At 44.5% G+C, this 13,839-nt stretch overlaps 1 protein-coding gene across 1 annotated transcript in view; it reads left to right on the forward strand.

Moving 5' to 3' along the window:
- LOC144607661 (uncharacterized) overlaps positions 1–13,839 on the forward strand; it is an 83,124-nt gene that overhangs the window by 36,209 nt on the left and 33,076 nt on the right. Inside the window, exons 2-4 of the mRNA XM_078424655.1 lie at positions 3,831–4,961; positions 9,665–9,778; positions 13,651–13,760. Of these exons, the coding sequence (XP_078280781.1) occupies positions 3,831–4,961; positions 9,665–9,778; positions 13,651–13,760 (1,355 nt within the window). The remainder of the gene's footprint in view (positions 1–3,830; positions 4,962–9,664; positions 9,779–13,650; positions 13,761–13,839) is intronic.

The raw sequence follows: 13,839 nt of genomic DNA on the forward strand, positions 1-13,839 counted from the left end.
CCTCTCCTACCTCACTTCCTCCAGCCCCTCATCCTACTGAGGGCCCCCTCACCTGCTCTGAGGGCAGTACCTGCTGCTAAGCCTGGCAGTGCCCTCGGCAAACACCTGGCAGGGCAGCTCACTCCACTGTCCGCCTGCTCACGTGCTGCTTCCATCTCAAATCTGCCCGGTGCTTCGAGTCCCATTTGCACAATGCAAATCATGGCCTGTTTAAAATTTTTAAACTCCCGTCAAACTTTGTTGACCTGAAGTTATTTCCACAAAGGATAGGGGCGACACAATTCTGGATGATAAAAGCCCTCTCTGCTTCTCGAGTCTTTCTAGACCCTCTTTGAAGAGGGTGCGGAAGAGGTTTACTAGTCTGAAGGAGGGTCTCGGCCCGAAACGTCACCCATTCCTTCTCTCCTGAGATGCTGCCTGACCTGCTGAGTTACTCCAGCATTTTGTGTTGTTACCAGATTGTCGCCTTGTTTGGAGGGTATTAGCTACAAGATTGGACAAACTTGGATTATTTTCTCTGGAGAGCCTGGGTCTGAGAGGAGACTTGGTAGATGAGTATAAACTTGAGAGGCGTGGACTGTTCGAGCCTTTTGTCAAAGGTGTTTTTGTTTCGAGTAATGGGTGCCTGGAATACAATCCCAGGGGTGGTGGTGGAGACAGATACAGCAATGGCATTTAAGAGGCACACAGCTATGCACATAGATATGCTGGGAAAGGAGGGGATAGAGGAGATTAGTTTAACCTGGCATTATGTTTGGCAAAGGGTCAGTTTTTCTGCTCTATTCTATGTTCTACGTAAGGGTGGTCTAATTAAGATGTTTAAGACTGGGAGAAATTGACAAGCGGGTAGTTCTTGATCATTGTCCTCAGTCTAAAGTATTAGAACTAGAGACATGGCCTCGGGCTTTTAGGTAGGCACATGGACCCATGCAGGGAATGGAGGGATATGAATCAAATGGAGGCAACTCCATGTATTAGTTAACTCGGCGTCATGTTCAGCATAGATATTGTGGGCCGAAGGGCCTGTTTCTGTGCTGTACTGTTCTGTGTTTACGAGGAAAGGAATGTCTGGCATTGCTGACGGCTGTCTGTGTGAACATGCACAACAGTTCGAGGGAGCCCCAATCCATTTACATCGGCCTTTTCATTACAAATGGAGAGGGATAGGTTTCAGTGGAGTCATGCTTAAAATGCTGTTGTAGGCTTTGAACTAGCATTTTGATAATCTATATACTAAAACTCTCGTTTGTTATCTTATTTGTGACTGAACTTCAGCCAAAACGGTACACGATAGCGCGACAATTTTAGGCCCACCTTGCTCACCTTTGTCACTTTAGTATAATGCAAGTAGTTTTATTGAAATCGGTATTATATTTTTTAAGTTATTCACATTTTAAAGTTTAAGGGGAGGAGGGAGGAAGGGGGGAGTGGGGGGGGGGGGGGTGAGGAGAGAGGGGAGGGGGGGGTTGAGGAGAGAGGGGAGGGGGGGTTGAGGAGAGAGGGGGGGTTGAGAAGAGAGGGGAGGGGGGTGGGGAGGACAGGGTGCTGCACCAATGCAGGAGAGGTTTGGGCCCAACGGGTCCACTTGGTCTAGTCTACACTAAACAGTGAAGCCAAGCGACTGACATCCACCTAGTTAGAGACTTGTTAGAAGTGCAACGCTCTGGCACTATTAGTTTCTAGTCGTGACGTAGTTATTTCTTGCTACACAACATGGTGCCGATCAGCGAGTTAGAAAAGGAACTAGGGGAAGTTCCTGGTGTCAGAATTTTTTTTCCCTGCTTTGGAGGGGGGAGGTTTCTGAATGAATTCCTCTGGCTGGTATGCTGCTGGATACCAGTTGCAAAATATTTCAGGAATGCCGGATAATCCATGCCTGTATCTGAGAGGTTATGTTGAGTTCTCTGGCTAATTAAAGGGACATGCTTAAAGCAGCTCACCTTCTACCTTTATCAGTGTCCCTGAGTTCAGGGGAGAGAGATGTCAACTGTAGACCCTCTCGTGCTGGCAGTGTAATTGTAATTTCCACGACAAGTTTAAGAGGAATGTTAAACAGACCTTTTAAAAGCAAAAGAACCTGACATTCATGTGTACAAAAGAAATTAATTGCGTGTTTGGGAAAGCTGAGTTGCTGAAGTTGTCATCTCTGCAAATGAGATCATTGTAACGATGTAATGATATGGGTATAATTAATATTATAAATGTAATGGGAGATGGGAACCGTGTTGCTTCACTTGGTTGTGTTTCCTTTACAGATTTGAACATTAGTTTAGGTCAGAGATGCAGCATTGAAACAGGTCCTTCAGCCCACCGAGTCTGTGCCGATCTTCACACTAGTTCTGTTGTCTCACTTTCTCATCCACTCCCTGCACACTCGGGGCAACTGGCAATGGTCATTCTGTAACAAATATACTTATTGTTCAGACTTTTCTACATTGGTAATATTATTTCATTTGTATAATTTTCAACACCCTTGATGGTTCCAAGTCATGACGTTTAGAAAAAAAGAAGCCTTGCTCTAAGATCTGACTGGATTTGATAATTGTTATAATTATGGCGTTTTCTCTTTTTTTCCACTTCTCCCTCCAGCTTCTTTTTGTATATAAATTTAGCCCTTATGTGATGGAAAGCGTTTTAACCTTGTTATTCTTTCTTTCATCGTCCAAAGCATTGAAGATATTCACAATCTGTTTAATGTGGACAGCTTGATTGTAATCATGTATAGTCTATTTGTTGAGTGAATGGCATGCAACAAAAAACATTTTCACTGTGCCTCAGTGCATGTGCCAATAATAAACTAAGGTAAATAATCCAAAGTATACAACTGGATCAGAACAGCATAAACCAAACTAATTATCCAACGCAGTTTAAGCTTGAATTCCACCTCAAAATGACCAACTGGTGAGTCTTGCAAAATGACATTAAGCTTGGGAACAAAGATCTTTCCGCTGACCTATTCCAAATGCATTATTGCTGGGCTTAAAATCGTAGCCTCAGAAGGTCAGAAAAACAGTTCCAATTGCCCACACAAGGCCTAAAGACACTTTGTAGTCGTATGTTATTGAGACAGCAGAACAATAAGTTTGAAAGAAATATTATCATTAACAAAATACCAAGTGCTGGAGTAGCTCAACGGGTCAGGCAGCATCTATGGGGGAATGGATAAGTGACGTTTCAGGTTGGGACCCTCCTTCAGATCGCTGTAGCAAACCTTCACCTGCTAATTCCCTCCACGGATGCTGCCTGACCCGCTGAGTTACTCCCGCAGTTTGTGTTTGCTCAAGATTCCAGCATCTGTGGTTATTTGTATTCTGAAATATCATCATCATTTGCTTTTTGGCATTTCAAATAGAAATAATTAATGGCATTAAAGTATTTTAATGATAGATACAGAGGAGAGATTGGGGTCAGTTTTGGCTTCATTACTGTGCTGTGGTCATGGCCTTATTAATGATCCAGCCTCGTCAATGGCTGGATTTACTTCTCCAAATCTCAACATGCTGATTACTTTCTTCCCTCCTTTAAAATGCTTCCGAAACCAGAACACATTGAAGTTTTTGAGCACCAGCTTAATATCTCATAATTGGAGACCTACAGCACAGAATCAGGGCCCTTCGGCCCAACTCATCCATGCCGATCGAGATACCCCATCTAAGTTGGTCTCATTTGCCCACACTCGGCTCATATCTCTCAACCGTTCCCATCTACGTACCTGTCCGAATGTCTTTTAAATATTGTTAGTAGTGTCAAAGTGCCTTGGAAGCTCTGGATGTCTTTTTTACTATATTAAAAGCACTAAATTAAATAGATTTTTTTTGTTGTTCTTTCAGAAGGAACACCCACCACAGAAACATTGACTGGCACTGCTTCAAGTACATTATCTACAGCTGATATGACCTTGTCACCATTAGACTCCACTTTGCCGGTAGCACCAACCTCCATGGTGACTGAGCAAGCAAGTGCTTCGAGTTCAGCAAGTGGCAACACAACTTTGGTTGTCAGCTCGAGTGCAGCAGCTGATAATGCAACCTTGCCCTCCAGCACGAGTACAGCAAGCAGTAATGCCAACACCACCGCGGCCCCTGGCTCTACGGCAAATGGTAACACCACCTCGGTCCCTGATTCAAGTACGGCAACTGGCAACACAACCATGTTCCCAAGTTCAAGTACGGCAAATGTCAACACTAGCATGGTGCCAGGTTCCACTATGGGAAATGTTAACACTAGCATGGTGCCAGGTTCTACTACGGCAAATGTTAACACAACCATGTTACCAAGTTCGAGTTTGGCAAATGTCAACACTAACATGGTGCCAGGTTCCACAATGGGAAATGTTAACACAACCATGTTTCCAACTTCAAGTATGGCAAATGTCAACACTAGCATGGTGCCAGGTTCTACTACGGCAAATGTTAACACAACCATGTTACCAAGTTCGAGTTTGGCAAATGTTAACACCACTTTGATGCCTGGTGCTATCACGACTGGAGCTCCAGCATCCGTTGCAAGTTCCACAACTGTTTCAATCACCAATGAAACATCTACTTCAGCCCAGAACAATATGAGCACCGATGGAACTGGTTGGAATTCGTCGGTTGTGACAACAAGCTCCCAGGTCAACCAAACAGGCACCGTAACAAATGCTCCAACAACTTTGGCTGTAACCCCGTCTACAATTGCGACTGAGAATGTCACCCTAACTTCAACATTCGAGCCCACAGCCATCGTTACCGAACTTAATAATGCATCAACCAACTCGACGAGTGCAAGTAGAACTACAGATACTACAGTACCAACTACAGCCTCTAAAAATGAGACCTCTATCACAATTACTCCTAACGCCACGCTAACGAACACACCAGTACCGACGGTGTCAGTCAACATGACAGCCCTCAGTACAAGCTTTCCCAATTCCAACATGACCACAAATTCTCCAAAGACTTCAGCAATGCGGCCTGCAGGTAGGATTCTTCTGTTCATTTTTGTCCAATTGGCTGTGAAACTGTTTGATTTTTTTTTTTGCAGTGATCGCTGGTCGTTGTGTACTCGGTTGGTCGAAGGGCCTGTTTCCGTGCTGTATCTCTAAACGAAACTTCACAACTACATAATTAAACGTGTGTAGGAAAATAACTGCAGATGCTGGTACAAATCGAAGGCATCACAAAAGGCTGGAGTAACTCAGCGGGTCAGGCAGCATCTCGCGAGAGGAGTGGGTGACGTTTCGGGTAGAGACTCTGAAGAAGGGTCTCGACCCGAAACGTCACCCATCCCTTCTCACGGGGAGAACGTACCAACTCTGTACAGACAGCATCTGTAGTTCGGATCGAACCCAGGTCTCTGGCGCTGCAAGGCAACAACTCTACCACTGCCATGTTGTTCACAAAAGAAAACAAAAGCCCATTGATGATCATCCCCACCAAAAATAAACTGTTTAGGCCGATCCTACTTTCCAATTTGAATGCACAATTTTCTTGGCAAATTTAAAAAAATATTCTAATCTCCCCTTTTATCCTTGTGTGATGTAGTTTTAAATCTGTGTCTATTTTTTGCTGTGTCTGTCAAGGGACACGTGATTAAGTTGTTGGACTAACAAACCAGAGGCCTGAACTAACGGGAGCATGTTCAAATCCCACCATGGCACCTGTGGTATTTGAAGTCAAATAAAATTGGGAATATGGAGATACAAGAACTCGCCTTAATAATGATCAAAACTGCTGGAATCGTTATTTTAAAATCCATCCAATTCTTTAATGGGCCTTGGGATATCTGCCAGACTTGCCTGGTCTGTCCTACATGTGACTCCAGACATACCACATGTCAGGGTTTGCTATATGCCCTCTGATATAGACTGGTAAGACACCACCATCGAGAGGACAATTATCGAGAGCCAATGAATTTTGGCCTGGCCAGTGAAGCCCAAGTCCTCAAACATAAACGGTGATTAAATTTCCTTTCAGTCCCTTTTGTGCCAAAGAAAACAAACCAAGCCAAATGTTTCTTGGAAGCAAATGTCTCCATCCCTGGCAATATCCTCACGAATCTCCACTGCGCCTTCTCTTCTGATGACCAGAACTATGTTCAGTACAATACCAATGTTCCAATTCACAATGTACACCGTTGCTGCCTCCCTGGCCTTGTATCTATTGGTGTGGCCAACAAAAGCAAGTACTACTTCTGAACTATGTTCTTTTGGGGATATGTGGACGTTCACTCCAAATTTGCTCGCGTTCTGCTCGTGTTTTCAACCTCCCTACCATTTTAACCTGCATCTTGTTGAACCTTCCAGAACGTTTTAGCGTGCATTTCTCGAGTAGCATTTATGAACAACAAAGTTGACGGTTGTGCGTCTAGCAAATAAATCTGGGTGAGAAAAACTGAAATACCTGTGTGGGTTTAGTGGATTGTTAATGTAACTTTGAAAGCACCAACACCTGGCAAAGTTATTCGTTTATCATCCCATGACCTTCATGCTTGTCAGTCGTAAAGTTCTTGTTTACAATACACCAAATGGAAAATTACATCATGCAGACTTTACTGATAACTGCTGTGATTCATCAACATTTTGCCTGATAAAACCTACACGTAGGACCTTTTGGAATGTAGGTGCCATTTTCTTTTCACATCCATACTGATGGCATTCGATCAACCTTATCATTCCTGTTGACCCATCTTTAATTTGCTGGACTGATTGTCCATTTATCCTTCACCTGAATAATGGAATATGGAACCCAACCAATGTTGGCACAAGAAGACAGCAAGTGCTAGAATAACACAGCAGGCAGCATCTCAAGAAAACATGGATAGGTGACATTTTGGGTGGGGGACCCTTCTTCAGACTCGAACAAAGTTCCTCAGCCTTAAAGTCTGAAATTCAATCGGGTTGTTCAGAGTACTGGTGTCCTATTTGATCCCAAGACACCTGCAAACAGCCATTTCTCCCATCACTAAGATCTCTTTCCACCTTCCAACCATCCTTTGCCTCACCTATGCATTATTGATTGAAAGCATAGCAACAGGCCCTTCTGTGCACCCTCCTTGCCAACTCTCGATCACCCTTTCACACTAGTTCCACTTTAGCATCCCCTCCCTGCGCTCTAAGGGCAATTAACAAAGATGCACGTGTTTGGGGTGTGGGAGGAAACCAGAGCACCCGGAGGAAATCCATGTGGCCGCAAGGAGGATGTGCAAAATCCACACAGACAGTGCTCCAGGTCTGGATTGAACCTGGATCTCTGGTGCTGTGAGGCAGCAGCTCTACCAGCTGTTTTGCTATCTTCCTCCTGCACCCTACCATTACCTGAATATTCTAATATCAAATCCAACGATTTTTTGTTGAAATAGTCTTTTGGAGAGGAGATCAGCGTGGAATAAAAGAATATTTTTTAAAAATTCAAGGCTTTTCCAACATAGATTCTTGGATTTCAATACAGTGCTTGCCAGTAATCTGCCTCCTGCAATGCCCAGGATCTACTGCCCAAGTTCCAGCTCGTACACAGTTCTGTTTGCTCCACTTGTGGACCGACACTGGCACATAGCTGCCCACCTCTCACCATCCTATTACCCTCAGTTATCACCTGTACTTTATTTTAACTATTCTCGCTCATCTCAGACCCTACACTCCATTGCCCATGTTTCGACAAACAAGGACTCAAGGTCTGGAATTCCCATTTCAACTCTGTTTATTATTAACCACCACCTTCTTTGGGGCTTTTTTTATTACCTACCTCTTTGATTAATTGTTTATTCATTCAGCTCACTTGGCTTGGCATCTGTTATTCTTTGACAAGTCTCATTTAAGACATATTAAAGGCATTAGAATACTGAAGGTATCTGCACTGGCAATAATAGTTATGAAAGACTGCAGCATGAGTCAAGTCTGGTATCTGATGTAAAGGAGTAAGTGGCAAGTGATAGTTTAATTGAGAGCTAGAGTAGTTAAAATGTTAGATGTAGAACAGAACAGTACAGCACAGGAATTAATGTCCAGGTTGAACATATTGCCAAGTTAAACTAATCTCCACTGCTTACACATGATCCTTGTCCTTCTATTCCCTCCGAATCCATGTGCCTATCTAAATGCCTCTTAAATCCCACCATCATATCTGTGTCCACTACTCTGGCAGCTGTTTCAGGCACCCGTCATTCTCTGTGCAAAAGCAACTACATCGCAGATCTCCTTTAAACTTCGCCCCTCTCACCTTAAACCTCTGATCTCAAGTCTCTGACATTTCCATCCTGGGAGAGAGGTTCTGACTATCTACCCTCTCTATGCCTCTAATAATTTTATGTTCTTCTATCGGGTCTCCCCTCGACCTCGATGCTCCAAAGGAAATGCAGTCTGTCTAATACCCTTTAATCCATGCAGCATTCTGGTAAACCTCTTCTGCATCATCTCCAAAGCCTCCACATCCTGTGATTGAAGCAACCGTTAGCTTTTAATCTTTGGAATGTGCTACCAATATTAACCATGATTGAAAGAGACATTGATGGTTGTGTTTTTTTTGTAAATTGATCTTCCTTGGGACCCAGTGGAAAATTGAGGGCTTTCCTTTTGCTGGTGGTGGTTACTGTTGTGAAATTTCTTGTTGTATAAATAGGCATTTGATTTATTTACAGACATGATAACATCACTTTTCCACATTGTTTGGTGCTACAATTTTATTTTGTGCTATTGAATAATTGATTTTTCCATTGGATAGACAGCAACCACCAACAATAAATTCTGATTGTTTGTAGCTTTTCTTTCCAGTTACATACCGACCAAGTAGTTAATCAGGCAGACTGTTGCTGCAAAATATACACAATGTAGATCTTTTCTTGTAGCCAGATCTGTCCTTGGACATGGTTAAGAGCTTCATGCAGACTCGTAATAAAAATGTATTGATATATTGCATGAGACTCGTCCGTCTCCTGTTTGTGCAGTCTGCAATGGTTGACCTGAGCAGGAGTTTATCCTTTTGCATTGGTCAGAGTTTAGTTTAGAGATACGGTGTGGACACCGGCCCTTCGGCCCAGTGAGTCCGCACCGACCAGCAAACCTTGCACATTAACACTACTGCGCACATTACCGCGCGCGCACGCACACACACACACACACGGGACAATTTACATTTACACCAGGCCAATTAACCTACAAACCTGTACGTCTTTGGAGTGTAGGAGAAAACCGAAGATCTCGGCCACAACCCATGCAGGTCACGGGGAGAACGTCCAAACTCTGTATAGACAGCACCCGTAGTCGGGATCGAAGCCGGGTGGGTCACTGGCGCTGTAAGGCAGCAGCTCTACTGCTACGTCACCATGTCGCCCTGAGGTTATTACTTTTTTATTACTTTTTTAAACGTTTTAGACCATGGCAAAGTTACAATGATCTAATTCCTGCAATCTTGATCAAGGATTATTGGGCACATTTGTCATCCATGTTACTTGACAACAATACAGCTGACAATCCCTTGCTTGGAACATGGGCAAATCCACGAACGATTATGAACTACTTTCTAATTCCATCCAATAAATCCTGCACCACAAGGATGTAAACTGTTACTTTTCTAATCCAAAGCTCTTGATTATTTTGTGTTCAGTGAATTTCAAACATTCTGTGACCGTGTCCTTGCATAATTCACACTCGAGTTAGACATTAATATTCTATTTTTTTCCCCCCCAGTTCAATGCCTCAATGTGATTTGTCCATTCGGCAGTAAATGTGTGAATCTTTTTGCATCGTACAACTGCCGCTGTCTTCCTGGGCAATATATGCAAGGAGGTAACTGCATAACAGGTAAAAAAAAAACAGATTATTGCTCTATATTTATAATAATATGATGTCTTGATGTATATTGTGAAGCAATTATGTGACATCAATTCTGAATGGGGTATAACAATTGTGAGGAAAGTTGCTGGGATTTGATGCAAGTAAACTAGAAGTCCCTAATATGGAAAAAAATACTGTACTGGAGAAACTCAACCAGTCAGGCAGCATCTCTGGAGAACTTGGGTAAGTGTTGTTTTGGTCCTGACCTGAAACATCACCTATCTGTTTCCAGACATGCTGCTGACCTGCTGAGTTATTCCAGCACTTTGTCTATTTTTTATAAACCAACATCTGCCGGTCCATATCTCTCCAGCCTCTTAAATTAAATAGCTTAAGACTTCACCTTACGGGGATCAGATTTAATGTTGCAATAATTTTGTAGAATTGCTTTTGAGAGTTGTTTGATAATTGGCTTCTGTGCCCATGTCTTGTATCGTCATGCAATTTTCTTTGAAAAGAAGCCACCTTCTTGGTCCTTCACATGATCACGTGTTGCCCTGTGTGATTGTTTAATCGCCGACTAAAACTGTTGCATGTTCCCACACGTTCTGACCGCAGCCTCTCTTGCAATGGTATCACACACATCATGTGTCTGTCCTGTTGGGAGCTGGAGGGATTCCAGCACTGATCTTTCCCTGCTTCTTGGCCAAGTGCCAAGGGAAAGTATTAAATAAAGGAAAACAGGTTTCACAATGTCCTACTTGGCAATCAATTGTGCAGCGCACAGCTCGGCAAGAACCAAGCCTGACATCATCTTCAGACCTGTGGACGGGTACGCACTTGTGCCTTGGCAAGTTGTCTCAGATGCCGAGCACTGGCTCTCGGCCACATCCTCGTATCTCCCTCTGGACCACGACCCCATCACTAAAACTCAGGCCATTGTCCACCTGACTATCACTGACATCTCCTATCATGGGAGATTTTCCTGACTTGTAATCTCCCAGCCCTGCACAGTCCACTTCCACTTCCCTGCCCAAGGTCCATAAGCAGGACTGTACGAGCAGACCCATTGCTTCTGCCTATTTGTATGTCCTGTAGAACCTGTTTCTTCCTACGTTGAATCCATCCCCACTTCCCTGGTCCGTTCCCTTCCAATTTGCATCTGTGATATTTCGGATACTCTCTGCAGCTTTGACTTCCCTGGTCTCAACTAGCTCATCTTTATCATGGACTTCCAACCCCCTTACACAACCCTCCTCATCTATCTGGAACAGAGGCCTGACCATGTCTTCTCCATTAGCACACTCATCCATTGGCACACTCATTCACACTCTATCTGGATCAAAAGTGTGCCAAGGGCCTAAGTTATGCCTGTCTTTTTTTTGAATATGTGGAACGGTTTTTGCTTTGTCCAACTTGGGGACCCTCGTTCAACACTTTCTCTTTCTGGCTCGTGTACGAGTCTATTTCCTGCCCTCCTACCAAACTCGTATTTCATTGCTTTTGTGGCCATTTTCTACCTTTCTCATGTTTCATAAGATTTGGCTGTAACCCCCCCTCCCCCCCCTCCCCCCTTCCCTTTCCTTCCTGGATCTCCCACTGTCCATCACTGAAGATAATCAGACCACAAGCATCCATTACATGCCTGTAGGCTCCCATAGCATTCCTGACTATACTTCCTTTCCTCCCTGCCTCCTCTAGGGACTCTATTCCATTCTCCCAGTATTTTTCTCCGTGTGCCACTTGCCCCAGAGAAGTATTTCCACTGAAGTATCTTTGTTTCTGAACTGTGGTTTTCTGTCTACTACCCATGGCCTTGACCTCTCCTCCTCTGTGCGCGCATCTCCCATCCCAGAGACCCATATTTCCCTGTTTCCCACCCCGTGTACCTCCCTCTAGCTTTACATTTTGCTCTTCTCTCCACATCCGACACCCTTTTCATATCTAGCTCCACACATCTCCAAATCACTCCTATTCTCTCCCCCTCCTCCCCCCCCCCCACCACACACACACACACACTCCACACCTGTATACCTGTATCCACCTATTACTTGCCAGGCTTTGTCTGGGTCCCACCTCTGTTTTCCAGTTTTCAATCTGAAGGAGGGTCCCAATCAGAAACGTCACCTGCCATTCCCTCCACAGGTGCTGCCTGACACACTGTTCCTTCAACCCTTGTTTTTCCCAATCTGAATCTAAGCAGGCAGCGTTGTTGTCCAGAGTCTCTTCCCCAGAGTAGGAGAATCGACTTGCTCAGTGGTCTCTGGAATGAACCGCAAAGTGAGCGGTTGACACAGGTACAAGAACAGCGTTTAAAAAAACATTTGGACAGATATGGTGATACAAAGGGTTTAGAGAGATGTGCATCATGTAAATGGTGCAGTGGTAGAGTTGCTGCCTTACAGCGCCAGTGAACTGGATTCGATCCTGACTATGGATGCTGCAGGATACCGAGGAGACCCTTGTGAGGGCTTCATCGATGCAGCTTCGCTCATCCTTCCCCCCCCCCCCCCCCCCCTCCCCAAAGTTGCAGCAGGGACAGTTCCCCCTAGTCTTCGCCTTTCACCCCATCAGCCATCGCATACAGCACATAATCCTCCGACATTTTCACCGCCATCTACTGGATCCCACCACTAGCCACATCTTCCCCCCCCCCCCCCCACTTTCCACCTTCTGCAGAGACAGTTCCCGACGTAGTTCCTTAGTTCCCTCATCCCTTCCCAACCAATCTACCCCCTACCCAGGTCTCTTCCCCTGCAACTGCAGGAGATGCATTACTTGTCCCTATACCTGCTCCCTCAATTCCATCCAAGGCTCCCAATAATCTTTTCGGGTGAGGCAGTGGTTCATTTGCACCTCCTCCAACCTCATCTACTGTATCCGCTATTCCAGGTGTGGGCTCCTATATATTGGCAAGGCCAAGTGCAGGCTCGGCGATCGTTTCGCTGAACACCTCCGCTCAGTTCTGCCTGAACCTGCCTGATCTCCCGGTTGCTCAACACTTTAACTCCCCCTCCCATTCCCACACTGACCTTTTTGTCTTGGGCCTCCTCCATTGTCAGAGTGAGGGCCAACGCAAATTGGAGGAACAGCACCTCGTATGTTGCTTGGGCAGCTTACAACCCAGCGGTATGAATATTAACTTGGTAATATGGTAATCGAGTTTCACTGAACCTTAATTGGTATATGTGACAATAAATAGACCTTGAAACCTCGAACTCTAACTTCAAGTTAGAGTTCTTTGCTTTCCCTCTCTCTTCATCCCTCCCCATCCTAGTTTTCCGACCAGTCTGACTGTCCTCTTGATTACATTTTACCTTTGTTAGCTAGGGGAGTGCGCCAACAAAGCAGACAATGAACTATTCTACATTTTCCTTGATCTGCGTCCCCTTTGATGTCTCGTTTTCACACCCTTACCCTTCCATATCTTTGTGTCTCCCTCTTCCCTGACACTCAGTCTGAAGAAAGGTCTTGACCTGAAATGTCACCCATTCCTTCTATCCTGAGATGCTGCCTGTCTCGATGAGTTACTCCAGCATTTTGTGTCTGGGGCCCCCCTCCCTTCCTTTCTGCAATCATAAACACCAGAGATAAAAATGCCTGAGTTGACTTTTTTTTTGTTTTTAGGTATTTTTAACTATCACCATCTTTTTTGCAGAGCATTTTCCTTCTCCAATCTATTTGGGCGTGTTTCATTTTGGATTATTTTCCTTGGCACCTTCAAAATGACAATAACAGGAATTCTCTGCCCATATTTTTCTTTCCCTGCATGGATTCAAACCAGTACGCAGGAAGGCATTTGTTTGCCTCTGGTCTCTTTATCTGTTCTGGAATAAATCTTTCTCCTAATTGCTCGTTCCGATGGGATGGTCCAATTCATTTTCATCTATGTCTTCCAGTGAAAAGCTTCCCTGGAGTCTTGCATTTACCTGACGCCACTTTTCTTCCTGCCATGAATGAAATCAATTCAAAGACATTTTTCGAAACGGCATCCAAAATAGAGAAGGAGGTAAGTAACCATCCTCTTGGTTGTACTCTGATGTACTGTCGGTACTCTATCTCGTGCCTGTTCCACCCGCCGTTCAGTT

Source organism: Rhinoraja longicauda, chromosome 29, assembly GCF_053455715.1.
Source record: "Rhinoraja longicauda isolate Sanriku21f chromosome 29, sRhiLon1.1, whole genome shotgun sequence".
In the NCBI taxonomy this organism is placed as follows: domain Eukaryota; kingdom Metazoa; phylum Chordata; class Chondrichthyes; order Rajiformes; family Arhynchobatidae; genus Rhinoraja; species Rhinoraja longicauda.